At 40.3% G+C, this 22,500-nt stretch overlaps 1 protein-coding gene and 2 pseudogenes across 5 annotated transcripts in view; 1 reads left to right on the top strand and 2 right to left on the bottom strand.

Annotated features, from left to right (window-relative positions):
- The window catches only part of LOC138006624 (uncharacterized), a 75,214-nt gene that overhangs the window by 10,524 nt on the left and 42,190 nt on the right, over positions 1 to 22,500 (bottom strand). For 4 of the 5 annotated variants that reach the window (XM_068853068.1, XM_068853066.1, XM_068853067.1 and 1 more), the window contains 12 exons: positions 22,041 to 22,106; positions 21,357 to 21,451; positions 19,956 to 20,145; positions 19,401 to 19,436; positions 16,802 to 16,876; positions 16,001 to 16,143; positions 7,008 to 7,122; positions 5,417 to 5,567; positions 3,929 to 4,055; positions 1,622 to 1,679; positions 972 to 1,060; positions 396 to 516 (listed from right to left, as the gene is read on the bottom strand). In XM_068853068.1, coding sequence (XP_068709169.1) covers positions 396 to 516; positions 972 to 1,060; positions 1,622 to 1,679; positions 3,929 to 4,055; positions 5,417 to 5,567; positions 7,008 to 7,122; positions 16,001 to 16,143; positions 16,802 to 16,876; positions 19,401 to 19,436; positions 19,956 to 20,145; positions 21,357 to 21,451; positions 22,041 to 22,106 — 1,266 coding nt within the window. The remainder of the gene's footprint in view (positions 1 to 395; positions 517 to 971; positions 1,061 to 1,621; positions 1,680 to 3,928; positions 4,056 to 5,416; positions 5,568 to 7,007; positions 7,123 to 16,000; positions 16,144 to 16,801; positions 16,877 to 19,400; positions 19,437 to 19,955; positions 20,146 to 21,356; positions 21,452 to 22,040; positions 22,107 to 22,500) is intronic. The other variant, XM_068853069.1, reaches the window with a different exon arrangement.
- LOC138008467 (G2/M phase-specific E3 ubiquitin-protein ligase-like) lies at positions 9,044 to 11,149 on the top strand (annotated as a pseudogene).
- Positions 12,500 to 14,247, bottom strand: LOC138008754 (uncharacterized; annotated as a pseudogene).

Here is a 22,500-nt window from a genome sequence, read left to right as displayed (position 1 = left end):
GATCTCATCCTCGTGCTCAAGAAAGAGCACAAGTGGGTCATGATTAACGCTGCTGTTCCTGATGTTCGGAATGTTGCAACGAAGGAAAAGGGAGGTACGAGCCCGTCGCGGGCCAATTGCAAGAAATGCATCTGGGAAAAGATTCCAGGCAAATGGCATTTAACTTTAGCAAGGCGAGCAATGTAGTGGGTTTTTTTTACAAAATAATTGTGGAATAAAAGAGGGTATTTTCGGGTTATTACAGGGTTTTAAAACAAAGCGGGGTGTGGTCAAGTGCTGGTTAAGGGTCGCAGAGACCCAGCGACAAACCTCCACGTATGCATCGTCAGTGCCGAGGTTTCAATACCCCGCACTTACTCAAGCTCCGAGTAAGTTACCTTTAATATTATTTTTACCTGTGTAGAGTTCAGCAAAATGTACACGTAGGTCAGTGCGTAGTGGAACTCGATGAAAAAGCCCAACAAGGAAGTGACACCAAGCAAAGGCAGGAGAGCAATAATGCTCCTAAGACCTTTCCTGCAAAAAAACAGAAAACCAACCATCGATGTTTATCGCAAGTGTGCTCTAAATGAAATAATAATAATAATAATAATAATAATAATAATAATAATAATAATAATAATAATAATTGTACAGAAATCAAATCAACTCACATCAAATCGTAGTTTGGTTTTTGAGGAAAAGTGAAAACTGAGGTACCCGGATAAAAACCTCTCGGAGCAACGTAGAGAACTAACAAACTCAACCCACATGTGACGTCCAGCCTGGGAATCGATCCTGGGTCACATTGCCTGTTGGGAGGCGAAAGCGCTCACCACTGCGCCATCCCTGTTGTCTTTCGACACTTGTATTACACAAGAACTCATGAAATAATTACTGATAATTCAAACAACATAAAACATCATTTGGTTCAGTTATGACCTCCTTTTAGTATTAGTTCACCTTATTTTTCAGTTAATGTACATTCTTACTTTGCGATGATCACTCGATTGTTGCCATACTTGGTAGATATTTTCCCAAAGATTACACGAAGAAGAATAGCAAACAACACAAAATTGACCTAAAGAAAAATCAAACAAACAAAAAGGAAACCGATGATTCAAATACCGTACTCCAAAAAAGAAAAAAAGATGATCTTCAAAATGCCATCAGTATAAGCAATCACACGTTTTTGAAGGCACTTTGGTAGAAATAAGCGCGAGTAAATTTCTCAAATTAACAAGATTATTGATACAGCCTGTTGAGCGAGAGCAATTTGTGATCTGAAAAATTTACAACTGCTTCTTTATAACAAGTTACACAAGAAGTCATGTGATTACTTATAAATAACATACATGGAAAAGAGGAAGACAGAAAATCTAAACAGTCAAGGGAAATTTTGACAGCGAACGCTTTGATTTTCTATGAAGTTCATTTAACTGACGGGTTGAAACAGATTACGTCAGTCAAATTCAAACTTTTACAACAGTATCGTTTAAACGTCCTTTACCAGTACAATTAACAAATTTGGAATTATGTTACAAATTCGGAACCCTGTTGCACGAGAATTTTACTCGGTTTTAGCCGATCAGGAGTGAGTCATTTTTTCAGGTTATATTATTACTCCAGTTAGCTTTCATACCAGGAGAATAGCCAATACGGGTCCCTTGTAAATCCAAAGGCTTCCGTTCATCCAGCATCTAATGAAAAAAAAATATGTGCAGTTATTACCTCAACTTCAGATATTGCGCTTACAGCGTTCTGAGTGGATACAAGATGGTGGTAAATAGCCAACGAGGGGCTTAGCGCCGAGTTGGCTATAAACAGTCTCATGTCCAATAAGCGCGAATGGAATAAGCGTTTTATTAAATTTTCTATAAATTTTGAAATGTTTTACGTACAGAACGACCGAATGTTGTCTAAGTTTTTACAAAACGACGAGGGCAATCAGTTTCCATATAAGGTCATTACGGTGTATGAGCTGATAACCAAGATTTAGTGAGCCAACTTGAATCAGAAAGCTAGAAATGCAACATTCGAGATTGAAAATTTCATAACAACTAATATACCGTATGAATGCGCCGAGTGTTACTCTGTTGAAAAACTTCTAACGGGAAGTGACATTTCCGAGTATCCGAACGTTCGGAATTAATGAACTTTTATAATTACAATAATAGCTGCATTCGCGCTTGTTGAATATACATGAGATTAGTTCTAACCTACTCGACGCCACGTGCCTCTTTGTATATAATTTATATGTAATCGCATGGGCCCGAGGGCATTCACGCGTATTTTCAACATTTTCACGCGACGATCGTCGAGGGCAATTTGGAAAACTTTGAAAAATACAAGTGAAATTAATCCTTCATTGCACCAGGGCACAATGCGATTACATGTTTATCACATACAGGGCAAAATTATTGAGGGAAGCTCGTTCAATGCCACGACAAATGACAACCAACTTAACAAGCTTTCATTTGGATAAAGTTCAATTCAATAAATCGATGCTGTCAACAGAAATAGAGCTTAATTTAATTAAACTGTATCTTACATGCGGATAAAAAGCAGTTTAATCAGAGTCAGAATTGTCCCTTCGCTTGCTTCGGATAAGCAACTGCCCTCCGTCTCAGCCAATCAGCATTCAGTAATTTTGCCCCGTATGTGACAAGGCATTTTATCACGTCACATCCAGCGTTCGCTAAAGGAATAATTGTTAAAGATTTAAGAACTAAAATTGTTACTCTTCAATGAAGTGTCTAAGCTTATTGGTATAGTTAGGTCCTTTGCTGTAGCAGGTTGCATGCAACTGAGAAACGATGATTTTGAAGGGTTTCGTCGACGAAACAAATCGGCTTCTTGATGAGCTTTGCTGACGAGCACGAAAAAGCTGCTCTAACTTCAAACTGTTAAAGTGAACCTCCAGTCTGACTAATGAATATTTTAAGCAGAACAAAATAATGTTTGCAATCAAATTTTTTTCGACAATTTTCTCAAAAAGTGTTTGTATGGAAAAAAAAACAAATTTTAGAATTACTTATTTTCACTTCAAATTCCCCGGACGTCGCCATCTTGAACAATTGTGATATATTATATACATTTGTCTTCTTTATTGAGAAATTCGCACTGTAAACTTTGCCAATAATTGAACCATCACAATAAAAGGACAGAATTATTCTGAACAAAACAAGACAATGAGCACGGAAGCCTTGTTGCTTGGCAACAGGAGAAAGGGCAACTGAAAAATCGGAGGCCTGGGAAGGATTCGAACCTACTACCTCCGTAAAACCCGTCGAATGCTCTACCCATTGAGCAACTACAAACCATCCAGCTCCCCAGGGGTCCGTTTTTCGAAAATCCCGAAAAACCATTTGTGAAACTTCCAAGTGCTTGTTTTGGAAAGCTGAGCTTTTAACATGTTTTCAAGGAAACCCCAAAAAAAAAAAAAGATTGTGAAGTTTGACTACTTCACTCCTCCGGATAAATCCTCTCCGTTCTTGAGACACAAAGGGAACTGTGACACCCGAAAAATGGCCCGTAAAGTTGCGGGACTTTCGAGAAACAGTCCCCGGGGCACGGTTGTTCAAGAGCCGATTAATGCAAATCCCAGATTAAAAATAACCACGGAGTTTATTTTTCTACTCCCAAATTCTGTTCAACGCTGATATTCGGCACAACATTACATTAGAAGAGGTCAATCTTGAAAAACCAAAATAAGCAAAAGAAACTTTCACTAAAAAGTTGAAAACAAGAAACAAATGTTACGCTAATCCTGGATTAAGTTAATCGGCTTTCGAATAACCGGGCCCAGGTAGAGGATCCGACCGGTGTTACGGAGGTCGTAGGTTTGAATCCTGCCTACTGAGGACTGTCCTTCACCCCTCGCCAAGCAACTAGCTTGCCATCCTCCCCACGGGCCCGTTACATCTTAAAACATTTATGTTAATGATACCTTGTCCGCTCGATATAGACAGTGAGATTTAGTGCTCCACATGTGACTTCGGCGGTCTGAGATTGACCCATGTCAAATATACTGGGTCGGATTGCTGCTACTAATCCAACAATGACTGCTGGGATTCCTGGAGAATTGAACATTCGTGCTATAAGCATTTGGCACGATGGCGCAATATACTGTTAAGACCAGAATGCTATGAGTAACTTCTCTCGTAAAACAAATTCTATCGATTGTTTTCTTGTTACCGGACTGGAAGAGAATATGAAAATCTGAAGAAGTGAGTATTTTGGACTGGTTGAATCGATTTATTAAGCACCCCACACTAAAGCCCCGTTTACACGAGCAATTTTTATGTGACAATTTTTTCACACTATTAAGACTGAAAGAGAGGAGAGAACGGCACAGCGCATGTCCCTGCGTCCTGATTTGTCCTTGTAAAGGGCACACACTATCAATTAGTACTTTGCTCTGTGGTGTGATTCTCACCAACTTGTTGATGAAACTGAAATAAATTATACTAAACTATGAGAACACTTTCAATTTCAGCTCAGTTTGCTCTAATGTGTGACCACCATAAGAGATTCAAATTACCGCACTAAACTTGAAAGTGTTTGACGGGCTTTTTAACACCGTTACGCAACAGCGTTAGACGAGAATCTAACAACGTGTGTTTTTTGACATTCTTAGAATGTGCTACCAGAGCGTTAGAAAGTCTTAGCAATTGCTCAAGGTGGCTCCCGAGAGTATTTGCGAATACCCTCACTACAGGGAACGAGTTACAAAAGGAAACCTAGTTAATTTCTCTTAACGTATTCCATGTAGACACAATATGGGTACCGATGTAATGAGGCTTATTTTTGGGGTGTCAGTTTTTGGATTATGGCCGTTACCATGGCAACATCACATCTTATGACGGGCAGATATATTCCTATTTTTGGCCTGAATTCGAACTCCTTAATATTTATACTTTCCTTCCGTGAATTTTTTTTTTATTCTTTGCAACATTATGGAAAAGATATTGCCTGACATTTTGAAGTAGTAAAAAGTTACGGTTGTTCAGACGGTTTTGCAAATATTCTGTAATTTGTCATTTTTCTAAATATATTCGATTGGCTTTGACAAACTTTAACAAATATAAAATATTTGATAGGAACTGTTAGAGCTGAGCCGATTTAAAAAACAACATTTACGGAAGGGAACGCGAGAAAATTAGCAGTTAATTTTACAGATTTGGTCACTCACACGTCACAAAAATCAGAAAAACACGCGCGATGCAGGGTTTACGCGCCTTACTAGTGGCCAGCTTGTGCCCGGCCCTAAAAGTCTTAGGGAGCCTCCTTAAGCCGCAAACATGAAAGAGTGCCTGGAATTAAGAATGCTGACAAGGAACTGTCTTTCTATGAATGATCATGCCTTTTAACAAAGCCGGGCTAAGCAGAGTGTTCTCGGCATAAATCCAAACATCGCTAAGGACTTTTCTCTTACCCCATCCAATCACCAAGTACATAGCATATTGTTTTTTAACTGAGAAAACTTTGACCAGTTTGATGTAGAGATTAATGCCTTCCACCAGCATCCACGTGAATACTGCAGTGTGAAGATAATGCTGGACCACTGCTACAGCAGAACAAAGAGCCTGCCAAACAAAACAAAGACTCTTCTTAAAAACAAAATAGAGAATGAGAAAAAAGATGGCTAGGGATTTTTTTGAAAATATACAATTAGCCTACACAATGTGGCTTAAAAGTGTTCAGTTTCACTTTAAACGGTGATTCCGCGTCATCGTTATTCTGCGTTATGTGATTTTGTGACATATCGTGACTCCAGTTATCGTTCCGTTTGGTTATATAATTTCGTTATCTTCTTTTATCGTGATGAAGGTGTTGGTTACGTTGCATTACTTGGTCTTGTGACATAGTTCATCCTACACTTGATTAAAGTGACTAAAGTTATCATAATATTTCTTCACGGCATTTTGTAACGCCTTCAAATTAAATCGTGATCTTCATTGGTAATCGTAACGTCACAAACTTTACTTGGATGATAACTTTGCGTGACCGTTATCTCACGAGGACGCCTGTTGTCGGTTTTGTTCAAGAAGGACAATACACATTAAGGAATCTAGGATCTACGACGCCATCCTTAACGACAACATGATTAAAAATGGTTACGGTTCACGTTTTAAACTCTTTCTTCGTTATTCCAAATAGTTCAACTTCTCCATACGTGCCGAACCATCCAGGAACAATTGAAACTATCATATAAAGTTAAAATTCGCCGATGTGCGCTCACATTTTATACGCAAGGAGACTTTAAGATCCACGACGGCGACATCTACGGAAACGTTACCTCAAAAGATCGCAAGTCTTTTGCAATTATCCCATCTTGTTCACGTTGTACGATATGCGTGAAGTATCCCGAAAAAGAAATTGGTTCGGAGCGGTTTCTCAGTAAAAATAGGGAATGAAAGATTCACATCTCTATGCTCACACTGTCGTCAAAAGGTTAAAAATATGGTGATAATTGGTAACCATTAAAGAGTATTGCACTCTATAACCTATTATAAAATAATTAGGATAGTACGCACACTCTTATTGGTCAATAGCTGTGTTTAGATGAGAGTACGTTAACATAGCTGTGACATCACACGAATTTTGATTGGTTCTGTGTTGTCAGACGCCCGTTTTGATTGGCTGGTAAGAAATATATGGAAATATATGGGCGTGTATCAAGAAAATCTGTTTCGATCAACAAGTAAAAAAAACAGCATTTCCTTCATTTGTCGAATTATTTTTGAGAAATATTTTATAAAAGCAGCAGTCGAAATTTAACGTTTCTGAGACTGCGTCTCGGGTTTGCATAACTGTCTCGAATTCACCCAACTCCCCCTCGTGTTTAGATGAGGCTTTGTAAACACGGAAAAAGCCCTCTACTGCTTAATTTACGAAAAGAGTCATTGACCAATCAGAAACGCGATATTCTGTCGAGTACATAATAAGTGGGTTTACATGATGCTACATTGTATATCTAATTTGTATAATTAGTGATCGAGTATCATGAAGTGATAACTACTCACCGGGTGCTCTTGTCTCGTGTCGAACGAGGTTTTATCCAGAACAAACACGAGGTTTCCGAGGCCCAGCGCGAAAAGGAGACTTTTGTGTATAAACAACCGCTCAGAGTTTTTCAACCTTAACGGAAAAGAATATTGAAATATATGGTGTAAATAAATTATTTACCTCGATATCCTCAATTTTTTCATTATATAATAAATAATATTTTTTGATATGATACCATACTTTATTATTTGATATAATAAATCCTGATTTCAAATCATACGTTTATTATTTGTTGTAAGAAATCCTGGTTTCATATCATGCGTCTATGATTTGAAATCACGACTTCATGATTTAAATCTAACTTTTAGATTTGATATCAGAGAAATCATGATTTAACTTAATAAGTTTGATTTAACTTAATACCTAATCGGTGCTAGCGAGTACATGTGACAAGTCACACGATCATCTATTGCGCGGGAAAACACAAACATGTCGGATGAACTTTCAAGGTCAATTGCTTCTGCCGTATCCCAGGCAGTTCAAAGGGCGGTCGATGAGGCTCTATCACGTCTTCCAAGTCAGGGAGTCACTTCAAGCTCCACCTCAAGCTCCACCTCAAGCTCCACCTCGACCACCACATCGAGCTCCAATTCAAATGCTCAAGAGGTACGTACATGTGCTGGCCGACAAACGGTCATTGTGTTCGTCTGGAATCTCGTGTGTTATTTAATACTGAATATTTGGCCATTTTCATATTTCCTGTCTTACTGTAATGTTTGATGCAGGTTTCTGTGGTTTGCATGTTGTTCCAGCAGCTCAATAAAAGTTGAGTTTGGAACAGAAATCCCCCGCCTTTTACACATTGTATTTTCTCACCGTTGCGTGACTTTGTTGATAGTCGCCAGGTTATCACTCTTCAAGGACTTGAAACGAAACCTTACAGCTAGCATAGATGATATATATTAGGTTATTCTTAAAGAAACTGTCTCTTGCTGCGTTGAATTGCGTCACACATAACTGCAATTTATAAAGATTTTATGTCATGTTTAAAAAGGCGAATGACATTTTGGTTGTTCATCTGTAGCATGGAAGGACTACAGCATTGGAAAGGCGACCCCCACTACCGACCGTTTTTCGTGGCGCGTCCGGATCTCTGCCGCCGCCAAGTAAACGAAAAAGGAGTAATACACCGAGACCGGTGAAATTTTATGACAAGGACATAATCTGCCTTCCCCATCAGCTGGGTGACAATATCCTCGTTCCGATTCCTCGCGGAGACAAGAGGTCGAAACTGGCGGAAATGGGCCTTATTGGGAAAATAGCATTACACTCGGTATGGCAAGCAGCGCAAGTAGAGGCAAAAGTCAGCAGCGTTTTCGTCTCGGCGTTTGGCCTGTCTCAGGGCGAAGTATTGCCTTATATCTATTTGAGGTACCACACTCACTGGGTTTTGTGTAGCCTGTGAAAGTAGACGGATTGATTGTGGTTGTGTGGCGCCGCCGAAAAATACAGGTGGATTCATGAAAACAACGACCGGGAATCCGTCTGCGTTTGCAGACTACGTTTGGTGTTGTTAACGACTGCCAGATGTGTTCCAATTTGCTTATGGCTTTGTTCACCGTTTTCCTTTTCCCTCAGCACTATGCAGGGAACCAAAAAGTTAACCGTCCCACAAACGTCGAGTTCTTTTCAATGGAGCGCTCCCGAGGTTGTCTCTCTGTGCTCACAGGGATCTCTATACATAATGGCAAAGAGACTTCCATTGATGTGGCCGTGTGAAAATGTAGGTTACTGTTATTACTTCTTTCTTCGTCGACTCCACCCGGAAAAAAAAGTGTATTGTGTTTTAGCCTGGCTATTTTAGGTAAAAGAGTTTCAGTAATGTTCCTATCACACTTGACATACAACCCAAAAAGAAATAGAAGGCCGTTAACTCTATCTTGTACCAAGTAGTATACCTGGAATGTCCATATCAAACAATATGGTTTCTTACCACGTTTCTCCTGTTCTCAACTTTAAGGATGACCCATACCAGCTTACCATATACGACAGTATGCCTGATTTGACACCTCAGTTGGAAAATTCAGATACCACGGATACACGGGACACTTCCGCTACCACAAGCTTGGCAAGCCCTGTGGGCACTTCAAGTTCTACGAGCACTATAAGTAATGCACTTACTGAAAGCACTTCAGACTCAACAAGTACCGCAGAAGTTAGATGCACTACAAGCGCTACAAGAACTCAAAGTGAACCGGGTTCTTACAGGTAAATATATCTTATCAAACATTCGCAAATGCGTAGTTGTATTGCAGAATTATTTCTGGATTTTTCTTATTTCCCCATGAGAGAAAACAACTCCAACCTGAGATTAATGGAACATTCACCAAACCGTTATACATCAGTTTGAATGGTTTTTTTCTCAAGGAAAAATACACTTGCTCGAAATAATTTTAGTTTTCAACCTTTTTGGACTGGCACGGGAAGTATATCTTCATTCAAACATTGCAAAATTGTAACAGCGTTCGATCTCTGTAAATTAGCGAAGGGGTATTATTGAAGTTTTTTCCGGCCACTCACAATTGGGCACCGATCTGTTTTCGACACTCCTAACTATAAAACGATAAAACGAGATAGTTTTTTTGTGAGCCTATTGATTTATTTTGGCAAATGTTGCTTTTGTTATCGTAGCTCCTATACTGAACGACGACCCTTTTCCAAACCTCAGTGACGAGGACGAGGAGTACCAACGGGACGTAATGCTTGCACTGGAGCTTAGCACAAGGTAATTCTCTTAACATACGGGTGATTATATTACATTTGATATTTTGACTACTAATGGTTATTATGTATCCCTGGTGATTTTTTTATTTTGATTATGTTCCTGATTAATATGATAGATATTGTTGGTTTTTCAATACGGCAGAGACAGCAATCCTGGACAGGACCTGGAGGAAATATTGCAGGACTTAAGAACAGCTCGAGTCAATAATGAGGGGAAAACAATTGTCAACGTTAGGCGTGGTCACATCTGGGAAGATTCCTGCCGATGTTTGCAGAGGAAACGTTTCAGTCCAAGCGCAATCATTTCCGTCTGTTTCGCGGACGATTTTGGGAACAGCGAAGGTGCAGTTGACATCGGTGGGCCTCGCAGAGAATTTCTTCGTTTGCTGGTAAAGGCAGCGAACGAACATTCAGGGATTTTTGGTGGACCAGCAGATAGGCGCGTTCTCGTGCCCAACTCTGACGGTAAATCACAACGTACAAGTTGTCCTACTACTTTGGCTTTATATGCATGTATTGTGTGAAGGTAACTAATTAACCCAATTTTCCAGCTAGGGAAAAGGGACACTATCGCCTTGTGGGTGTAATTTTGGCCTGGTCACTTGTACACGGAGGCCCCGGTGGTAACTTCTTGAGCCCAACTCTGTACCATGCCATAGCACACGGTGTCGACTTCACTAAGGCAGACCTCAACGACAACCATGACGATCGGTTGTCGGGCTTCTTGTCAAAGGTAAACTAACGCTGTACAACTACAATATCGAACTGTCTCCGCAAAGTACCACTTGTGACACTTAATCAGCACTCTTGTAAGCAAATGATCACTATTACTCTTGAAATTACGATAAAGTAACAGCCTTGGTTTTATTCCCCTTTTAGATAGCAACCGCAAACGACATAGAAGAGCTCAACACAGTTTTACATGAAGACCATGTTCAAAAAATTTTGCTTGCGCTTGGGTCCAAGACACAAGCAAGAAACACCGTTGAAAAGGACCATTTCGTAAAAATAATTGCTCTCCACGTCCTTTTGGATAGTGCGCATTACCTGTTGGAAGAACTAATAGATGGTTTGCGCACATTGGGGGTATACGAAAAAATAAAAGAAAATCCCAAAGAATTCTCGAAGTGCCTGTGTCCTTCTGACACACCCCTAACGGCCGCAATGGTGGACGCCTTGTTGCACATCGAATATGCCGAACCAAGGTCAAACCGTTACGCAGCCCAGCAGAGGGCTATTGTGTACTGGAGAGACTATCTCCAAGACTGTGAAGGTAAGTTACCATACAATATACTAAATTGGTTGCAACGTTGCAATACACCTAAATTAAATTATGACTACCAAATTGTGCATTCTTTCCCCTTACTTAGCGTAAGTAAAGAGATATGTATGCTGTTACACTAGTGAGCTCTAGTGCATACGGTAAATTCGCTACAGACTTTGCGTACAAATTCTGCAATGTTATGTCACGAAATCAATTCTATTCGCGTTACAAGTATGATATCGCGATCTTACTTGTACATTCTGAATTTTTACACGACATATTTCATCACAAAGTAATAGAGTCCCTTTCGTTGAATTCCTTTGAAACATGGTGAAACCTCTACTTTGGCAAAACTCTTTTGAGAGGTCATACTTTTCTCTCGGGAAAAGGTCTAATCGTTGAACCTGTTACCTATTAGAGTGACACCTCTAGTTAGTGTCCAAAATGCTATTTAAGCCTCCGTGGAGGGGAGAGTTAAAGTTACGTGTTTGTACAAAGACTTCACAACAGTATGAATTCACTGAAAGTGTGACTATGTGTCATTGTTCGCCAAGTCCTGACCCTATTTTAAAGCAAAAGATACTCATATTACCACACCTGCTCTCAGACCTTTGGGATCAGTGCCCGAGTCTTCGGAAGTGAAGGCAACCAAAAAATCGGTAAAGTTATCCGCAACTGATATCTTTTGGTCAATTACTTTTATCTTGTACTCATGTGAAGTTGAAGAGACAAACACGTTTGTACGCTCTTGTGGTTCCGCTGAACGTTGAGACCATAATGGTCCAAATTTATATCCGTCTTGAGACCAAAACGGTTCAATACCTAAAAGACTTACATAGGGTAATACCCACCCCCGGGAAAGTTGATTCCTTGATATTTTCACAATTCTGTTATAATCGACCAATATACAATCCCTTATAATGAATCAATTTCCTGCAGCAAACGACGCGGAAGCTTCCATCGAAGAAGTGCTGGTATTCGTAACTGGGGCAAGCAGACCACCACCACTGGGATTTGATGAACCCGCCGCCATAACGTTTTCAGATGATGAGCCCTTTCCAATGGCCAATACGTGCTCGAATACTATTAGGCTTCCTGTCTGCTATTCAGAGTATGAAGAATTCAAACGAAAGATGGATTTTGCGATTAAAAATTTCCCATGCTTTGGATACGCTTGAACAGTACACTTTTGGTATATTACTCGTACTAATCGACAGTAAATGTCCGCGTGTGAATTTGAAATATTTTATTGATGTACGTAATTATTGCAGTTAATTGTTGTATCACTGTTATGAGTTTACTATGTTCAGTTCATTCTTGTGGCAAGTGTTAGTTTTGCGGAGCTGTTTTTACAGCACCTGAAATTAAACTTTATTATAGACAATTATCGCTTTTTAATGCTGTTGAGCCCAGACGACTGTGAGGGGGAGGGAGGGAGGCAACTTCTTTTACACGGAACAATTTACGAAACCAGTAATGGGGGAGACACTTTTTCCCCTCTCTCACCCCCTGGTAAGTCTCACAAACACCAAAAACTTGCCCTGGATAGCTTACGGTTTCCAGTTGGTTTGCAAGCTTCAGTTCTAGTGACCGTGATGTTACGAGCTTTGATTAATGGTTACCTCGGCTTTGCGCTGTTACAGCCCAGAATAAAAATGTACAGTAAAATAAAGGGTTAACAAATTGTTATCGACATCAAGTTTAGTCATCGCTGTCTTGTTGTTGCATCATTTCTCCCACCATTTGCACAGCACAGCGGTATAGATCTTTGCCGCTGGGCGAGGAGAGAGGGTCCACATTACGTTGCAGTCGGAGGTAAGATTCGTGGCTAAGAGGATTACTTGTATCAGGAACTTGCACGTGTGGAAGAGTTTGACTTGACATCAAATCTCGGACGTTCATACCACGCCAAGCATCGTCAGAAGACCTGCCTCCTCTAAAGGCAGTAAGATGGAGATTTAACCAAAACAACTGAGCCGGGGAATTGTTCCTCTCTGTTGACACGGCATGATTGTTATGAGCATCAGTGAATTCTGTCAGTCTCCTGTTTATTCTTGGCAGGTATACGTACTGTAGACAAAACATATCTGTCTCGTTTAAAGGATCCAAAATTCCTTCCCTCTCAAGCTCATAAAATTCGTGTTTGAAGCCAATAAACACTTGCTCGTTAACAGCACGATTGTGGCGCTCGATGCGCTGGTTATCTACGGAGCTGCCGACGACAACGGGTCTTGCTTCCTCACCCCAAGCATTTACCATGTCGTTCCATACAGCGACATTTTCCCCCCCATGATCCGTTCTGACTCTGAACGGACGTCCGCATTGTCGTACTGCCTCTTGGTATAGAGAAAGAACAGTTGCAGCCCTGTTATTTGCTGAACAGCGGGAAAAAACAATGAGGCGACTGAAGCCGTCGACGGCATGATGGAGAACCATTCGCCACCTAATTAGCTTATGATTACCGTCTATGTGCCATAAATAATTTGGGAATGGAACCGAATAGACACGTCGACGAATAGGTGGTCTTCGTCTTGCCTCTGCACCCAAGGGATCACTCTGATGTATAGCTGTACGTAATCGGTTACGCTGTACATGCAAACCCTGCGCTCGTAATGACCCTGCAACATCACTTCACCAGCGCGTGGATGATTCTCTTTAACGGACGCCACTATCTCCTCCAGTCGAGAATCCGATAAATCGGTAAATTTTCTATAGTGTATGCCGTAATCCCGAATTGCTTTGTAAACGATTGGCCGCGATACCTCAAAAAAACGTGCCACTCCCGAAATGGGGACTTTCAAAAGCAGAAGATTCTCAAGAGTTCCTTGGATATTGTCTTTTGTGGTCTACCAGCTCTTCTCTGATGTCTGTAATAAAAGATTGCAAAAGGCACACTTAGGGCGCTAAGAACGTTCACTGAGTGAGAACCGAAATCGTTTTCCATAGTTACTCATTAGATACCTTTTGCTTCGTACTTTTTTCAAACTGGAGACCAGCAGAGTCCAATTTCATAATTACATTTTTATATCGTATACATGTACATTAAACAGTGTTCATTAATGAAAGATATTTTACCTTGTGCCTTCATTTAACAAACGAGGTTGCTCTCCATGACTGGCCGTCGACAAAGAACAAGGCAACATGAACTGAAAGGGTGGTAAACAATTGTTACTGATCTACCTTTTATCAGTTTCCCCATACAAATAAACACTCCATAAAGTGAAACCGGAAGTTAATTATGACAAGCTGTGAGGTTTCGTTTCAAGTCGTTGACGCGACTACCAACAAAGTCACGCAACGGTGAGAAAATACAATGTGTAAAAGGCGGGGGATTTCTGTTCCAAACTCAACTTTTATTGAGCTGCTGGAACAACATGCAAACCACAGAAACCTGCATCAAACATTACAGTAAGACAGGAAATATGAAAATGGCCAAATATTCAGTATTAAATAACACACGAGATTCCAGACGAACACAATGACCGTTTGTCGGCCAGCACATGTACGTACCTCTTGAGCATTTGAATTGGAGCTCGATGTGGTGGTCGAGGTGGAGCTTGAGGTGGAGCTTGAAGTGACTTCCTGACTTGGAAGACGTGATAGAGCCTCATCGACCGCCCTTTGAACTGCCTGGGATACGGCAGAAGCAATTGACCTTGAAAGTTCATCCGACATGTTTGTGGTTTCCCGCGCAATAGATGATCGTGTGACTTGTCACATGTACTCGCTAGCACCGATTAGGTATTAAGTTAAATCAAACTTATTAAGTTAAATCATGATTTCTCTGATATCAAATCTAAAAGTTAGATTTAAATCATGAAGTCGTGATTTCAAATCATAGACGCATGATATGAAACCAGGATTTATTATATCAAATCATAAACACATGATTTGAAATCAGGATTTCTTACATCAAATAATAAACGAATGATTTGAAATCAGGATTTATTATATCAAACAATAAAGTATGGTATCATACCACAAAACTTTATTTATTAAATAATGAAAAAATTGAGAATATTACGGTAAATAAATTAATTTACAATCGGCGCCCCATAGAAATAAGGTTGAACTCCCTGATTTATTCTCCGTTCGTAAAATGTATAAGCCAGGAGGCCATGGCTAGGACAGTACAACTTCATTGTATTTGTGGAACGGCATCTTTACAAACCGAGCTATTTAACAAATCGAAAGTGGTTCAGCGTTGTCTGTACTCTTATCGACAACGATATTCGTGATCACAGTCTGTGATGACGAATATCGTCGTCGATAAGAGTACAGACAACGCTGAACCACTTTCGATTTGTTTTTTACCGCAATATTCAACGCCAAAGAAAGTTTTTATTTCAGAGCGTGACCAAAATCAAGACACGAAGAAAGAGCAAGCGTTGTCTATAACTTTCTCACAATATAATTGGTTTATTTCCCAAAATGGGCGTTCCTGATTGGCTATTACATTGCGTGACAAATTATGGACAACTGCAAATTAGCCAATCAGATTACGAGTGGTAAAATTTTAGATTGATTTTCCCGCGAAACCAGACCTTCAGTGCAGGGGCCCGTTTCTCGAAAGTCCCGAAACTTTACGGGCCATTTTCGGGTGTCACAATCCCCTTGTATCTGAAGAATGCAGAGGATTTAATTCGTCAAACTTCACAGTCATTTTTCTTTTTGTTACCTTAAAAACATGTTAAAAGATCGGCTTTCCAAAACAAGCGGTTGGCAGTTTCACAAATGGCTTTTCGGGCCCGAAAAGTTTTCGGGACTTTCGAGAAACGGGCTCCAGCTAACGACAATTCTTGCATGAGAAGTTACGACCTATGGAATTGAGAATGGTCACTGGTGCAAACCAAATCTCATTTGAGGACTCGACTAAAAATAGCTTGATTTGTGAAAATGCCGTTGCATAGACCTAGCATTAGAGTTGTAAGCTCCTGGTTAAGAGAAAGTACGTCAGCTTACCTCAGCATAACCAGGACTATAAGAGCTAGAATTATTGCTGCTATTGAAATACACAGTAAAACTATCTCCAAGTAGGTCTGAATTTTTTCGTGCCTCAGGTGTTCACTTGAAGTGTCTCCTTTAAACCGGAAGACGTCATTTTCCTGTCAAAGAGATTGAAGAATATCGAAGTGATAGCATTCAACAAGAGACCAAAAATAAACTTATCAACTTTGTGTTACCTCACTCCAAGGAAACGGGTCTTTGGGGGGCGGGGTGGGGGCGCATGATTTAGGTTGGAAAGTGCACGATCGTGCACAATTTTTGTTTTGCCCTCATACACTATGCATGAATTACGTAACCGGGTTTCATAACCATTCTCCTCAATTAACTATGATCTATATAAACTATGTCCAGTTTCACTAGCATACCATTTACATTTGAAACGTTTTCATTATATCTCCCAGATAGCACGCGTGTTATGATTGGCTAATTTAGTGGGTCCCATTCTACAGTACGGTCCGTTAAATTAGAAATTTTGATGCAGCATTTTCTTGTAAGGCTCTTGTTGTTAATGAGTTTTTTTTTTCTTTTCCGTTGATTTATGGCCCAAGCGCTTCGAGCTCGGGCTTGAGCTCTGTTAGTACTGAAGAGGTATACTTTATATCACTTTCTTATTTTACAGTTGCAACCCACAACTACATATTAAATAATACGTATTAAATAAATAATTGCATTTCTTATCAAGGTGGTGTTGGAAGGTTACATTCGCGAGCGCTTTTAGCAGTTACAACCTTGTTTCAACAATTTTAAGCACCGTACCTCATCAAACGTCAGCTCGGTGCAATTGTTCTGTCTCAAAAAAGCCTTCACTTGTTCCTTTGTGAGATCCTTGGTCTGCAAGAAAATCGGATAACATTCAGCTTTCAATGCGACTTCAGCACTGGCTGGGAAGATTTATGTTGAGATTACCAATTTATTCCTTCCACCGTTTTTCTTTACACCATTTAATTTACATGTAGACAAACATCAAACGTCCTTTACAGTATGTTACATTTTTTTTAAAAAAAGGCGACCACATTGCTGTAAAAATTAACCTTGCGTTTCCTTTACTTTCTGTTTCGACTGGTACACCACCGTGTCCGCCATGATTAATCCCTCTACTCCTTACATTTCCAACGATACCAAATCTATGCAACGCTCTTTTCATATTAATTACTAGTACTGATTTGTTCTCTCCCCGCTTCAACATCATTTGCCGTACGCTAAAGCTGCTCCGTTTGTAAACGGGCATTTTAATTTATTCTATCTGGGCCCTAAAGTAAAGTAAAGTAAAAGTAAAGCAACCATATTTAACGTCGATAACTCGTAACAGTAATTCAACTGACAAACCTGAGGTCGACGGTGCGCTCATTTTACTCCCCCCTCTCCATCAGTGCCCCGTTTTACGGCTATTTAAAGCTACTTAGCTCCACGGAAAGGAAAGAAGTCGAAGCAAGGATGCGAGATCCGGGAATCGAACTCAGGACCTCTTGCACCAAGGCCGCGCACTAACCGACTGTGCCATCCTTGCTCCCTGAACACATTGTATTCTGCGTACAACTATACTTAACAGTGGAGCGCACCTGTGTCGACTCAACTATAATTAGCATGTGAGTAGTTAGAGCGCATTTCGTATGACCTTGAAAAATTGTTCGCAATTTGTTTCACGGACCAATGTTTGACTAGATTAAAACTAAGCTTCTCCTTATTCCCGCCAAGAAAACTCCTAATATGGGCAGTAAACTCGTTGATTGCCCAATCACATCACTGCTTTTCGAATGACGTCAAAGCGAAACTTTCCAGAAAGTTCCATGGAGAGATGATGTTGTTTGCATCCGCGTTCGCTAAGCCAATTGTTTTTGTTCGATAAGCCAATTAAATGTTTTGCATTTTTGTACATTCTGTTTTTACGTTTATTTTTCAAGGTCATATCAAAGTCGCTCTATTAGTAGCCTGTGTACAGCCGCCCGCTCTCCGAAAAAAAAAAAATAGGAGAGGAGCGTCTGTGATTTATCGTTGATAATCGTGTTCCATACCACGTGATTTTTCCTTGAATGAGTGAAAAATGATTTGATTGGTTTTTACCCATCGATCATTACATCATTGAAACAACGAGTTTTGATTGGCTTTTATTTTTATTTCTCCACATCAACACCGCGAGAACCACCGTGAGAGATTTTGCGATGAGTTCGTGTGTACTTTGAGCACGGTACAAAATACGAATAAAAATCTTTTTCATTGTCAAAGAGGTTTTTCTTTTAAAGTACGAGCGGAATTGTTATCTATGGAGTGTAAAGTGGAAATCGATTCGACGTACATTTGTAGGAACTGTTGTCAGCGCAAAAGAAACGAAAGCGCTCTTCACGAAGTGAATATAGCACTATTCAAAAGATTGTCCACTCGAAAACGTCTCCCGCTATTCCTTACCAGTCAATGTAATCCCAACGCCCTGCTCGGACCAGCCTAGCCATTCTCAAGCACAATCTACAAAGCGTAATGCCCTGGAAGATTTGAGATGTGAACACATCGAGGAAAATAAGAGCTCATCGGCAACGATCTGTGCTGCTCTGAAGATCAGAGCCGTACCCGGTTGGAAGGCTTGCAAATACATCCTTTCCTTTAAAGAGTGCTTCTATGCTATAAAGCCGAGGTATCTTAAAACTATCGGAGACGCTCTTCAACGCACGTTTGAAATCTACCTCATTGACCATCATTTTGAGAATTTAGCTCCAACGAAATATGAGCCACGCAAATTTTGGTCAGCGTAGATCACTTAATAATGTATGCAAAATTATTCCGGAACACGATTACTAACGGTAAATCACAGACGCTCCTCTCCGATTTTTTTTTTCGGAGAGCGGGCGGCTGTACACAGGCTATCTATTAGTGGAGGTAACAAATTCTGTTCCAGAACTTCTTCTGTACCCGTCCTGCGCTGCGGTGACATAAGGTTGAGGTCCCATAGCAGGGTGGGATAAAAAGAAAAGGTAGTCACCCATTCACGATGAATCCCCACCATCAGTGCTTTAAGGTGGGTAGACACGAGGGGTCATGTAGCAGGGACGTGTACTAGCGGGGACATGTATAGCAGGGACAAAATCACAATATGTGCTCACACATAAAAACGTTGCGGGTACATGTTTCAGGGATATGTTGCAGCTAGCGACATGTCCCTCGTGTGAACTGATACTGGGGGTGCATGATTTTGTCCCCGCGATGTGTCCCATGAAGTTCAAATGGGAGACGTCTCTGCAACATATCGCTGCAATATATCCCTGAAACATTTTCATGTGTGTGCAAATGTTGCATGTGATTTTTTGTCTGCTACATGTCACGCAACACGACCCTAATGAATGTCTCCTCAGTGTGTACTACACACCTTTTTGTCGCTGGAACATGTCGCTGCAACATCTCCCTGCAACATGACGGCATAGAAAAGTGTGTATGAACTTTCCAGAAATTAAATTGGAATGAAAAGTACGTTTGTTTGGAGAGAAAATTGATAATTTTTCATCAGGTGATCACGTCTTCCATATAACCTCAATTTTGATGATTTGGCGTCGTTGTCAGGACGAGAACGGCGAGGAAATGGACCAAAATGTAAAACGCACGTGCGGGATTGCAGAGCTATTGGTCTGTTTTTGGTGGTGTTCTCGTAGCCGTCTTCGGGTTTATTTTTTGTGACAGTAACTTTCTGCGCTACACTCAGAAAATACTGTTGTATTTCAACAGTTGTTTTCCCAACTTTGATTTCCATGCATTGTTTTTCAGTTGGGGCTTTGAGGTCTTTATATATGGGGCACAAATCATGAAATAAGCAAGAATAACCGAGAAATTCTAGTGTTAAGCCAATCCATCTCTCGGTTTACAATCTTTGGAACAACTGAACTGAACTATATTTATCCTTTTAGTCACTTAATGATCGATGCCTTACCGGGTTATTGTCTGTTGTCCTGGTCGTATTCGAATTCGTGTGATTTTTTCTCGTCCCATTGTTCTCGGGTGTGATGTCAACTTCTGTCTGTTTCTTAACACTGACAGAAACAAGTGGTGCCGTGTTTAACTGCAGAATTAGCAGTTTCCTTTGTATAACGAGTGACGGTGCCTTTACATTAAAGTTTTCCCTGTTAATTAGGTAATACGTTTTGATTAGTAATTGCGTGGGTTTTAAGTTGGAGTCTAATAGAAAAATTAAACTTAACCCCGGTCTCCGAGTCCTCGATCAGTAGTCCAGATCAGTTCCATGTCGGCAATAACGTCCTACAGACTGGGCCGACTCCGAATGGTGGTCCTCCCAGGGTTGGATCCCGCGGTCTTCTGCAGGAAAAAGCCTATTGTGTAACTCCCTTAATATTATGGGATGAGTAAGCATAATAAATGTTACGGTTACTGTCTCCTCTGGTTCTGCTTATAACATAGACCAACATAGTGCACTCTAGACTGAGCCTCCTTGGGCGCGGTCCTACATTCCATGATTTATTTGACAGGACACACCGGTATCTCAACAATAACTAGCAATAATAAGCAACAATCAGTGGCACTGAAGTCGGAGAAAATCATGTTTTAGTTTCATGCGGTTTTGGGGATTTTATAAACAATCTCCCCAACTAGTGTTCAGGTAGTTAAACTAGAGATCTTAACCACAAAGACGCACTAGAAGAGGCGTGGTACCTTAGGCATATGCGGATGATTTGTCAATCAACACTGCGTAGACGCATTCGGAGGTCTGTGATAATTTGTGCAATAAAAAAGCCCCTTTCAGCAATGTGTTGTATTATGAGACGTCATCTGTCGTTCTTTTTGCTTTAAATTCCCAGTCACTTTTCTCTCTTTGTTGGTGTTTGTTGATAGCCATATTGACAACTAGTCTTGCTTAAATGAACTCGAGCAAAGCGACCCATATCATGTTACAACTATGATGATTATTGAGGTTATGATTAAGTATTGAGTATGTGTTTGCGATGGACAGTGTTTTCGACAGGTTTTCAAAGTACAGGATCTGATAATGAAAGTACCGGACAAGGTTATTTTCCATTGCCAGGCGGGAGAGCAAACCCTCAAGGAGGACTGGGGCCCTTATAAATTACTATAAATGATTCCGTTTAGTAAGAAAACTAAAGCGATGTGGCTCCTCGTTAGTTTGAAGTTCTTGGCGTCCACATAAAGAAAGACAAAAAAAAAAAAACAGGAAAAAAAAAGCCAACAAAATGTACAAATTTATAGCGTCAAAGTGCCAGCACCGGACTTGAAATGATAAACAAACGTCCGGCCTCCGGCCTCAAACGAAAACCCTGGATGGAATGAAAACAATACATTCAGCAACATCCTCACTCACGCACGATTAGGCCCCACTCTGTGCGCTTCTGTTCCATTTAGAGCTTGGAGAAGGAAATCCAGAGCCTCTCTGGCCAATATATTTCTTTCGTCAGCCTAAAAAATGAAATGGTCTTTGGCAACTATACCAGGAGCAAAAAATTACCGACAAATCCGTCAACGGAGTCCTAAAGCGTGACGTCAAAAAAAATTAAATTTGTGAAATTATGGGATTTTTCGGGGTATTATGAAAGAACAACATCCAAAAGGCCTACTCGCCAAAAATTAGCATTTCAGGTCACAATTTTCAGTTCATAACATTAGGAACAGGGTCAGATGTAGAAGGATTTGTGTGGAGTCATCAGAGCAAAGCGTGACTACTATCTCAGGGACAATTTGCCCAACAATGCTAGTTTTTGGCAACTAGGCCTTTCAGATGTTGTTCTTTCAAAATATCCCAACAATCCCATAATTTTAAAAAATTAAATTTTTATGACGTCACCACTTTAGAACTCTATTATGAACCTTGTTCCCAGGGCTTTTCTCTGCCGAGCGGAGAGAAGCCCTGGAAAGCAGGTTGGTCAATTCTCACCCAATGTGCAGTGTATAGGGGAATCTTTGTTTACATTTTTTGCCTCATGCTGAATATGAAAAGTGCATTAAAGTATAATTCATATTTTCGCCTCACTTTCATGGCGTAGCTTACCAATTTCGCTTTACAAAAGATGTTCTTATTCCTGTATTGAAACCCCGTTATCGTGTCAATAAAGCTCTGAAAAGAAACATAAAGACACAAACGATTCAGTGTTTCATAAACACACGGGCTGTAAGGTTTAATTCCAATCAACGAGATCCGCTTTTCGATGCTTTCAATTATATTCGCCACGATAGATAGCGGACCTACATATAACGCACAAATTTTGAATTGCGAAGAGAATGTGAAGTCTTGAAATTATCATCGAATCCTAAGGTCACGAGTTCAAATCCCGTTTTAAGCCTGAATTATGTTTCGATGTTAATCACTAGCGAGTCACGCGAGAAAGCACACGAAGTGGGAAGTTTAGTTTTTAAAGAATATGTGAGTGTTCACACAGTACATAACGGTTGGGCACATGACTCCTCCACTCCCGACCAATGACTCACAGAATCCAAATAAAACCTCACCC

This window comes from Montipora foliosa, chromosome 6, assembly GCF_036669935.1.
Source record: "Montipora foliosa isolate CH-2021 chromosome 6, ASM3666993v2, whole genome shotgun sequence".
Lineage (NCBI taxonomy): Eukaryota > Metazoa > Cnidaria > Anthozoa > Scleractinia > Acroporidae > Montipora > Montipora foliosa.
This window is presented reverse-complemented; position numbering and strand designations above follow the sequence as displayed.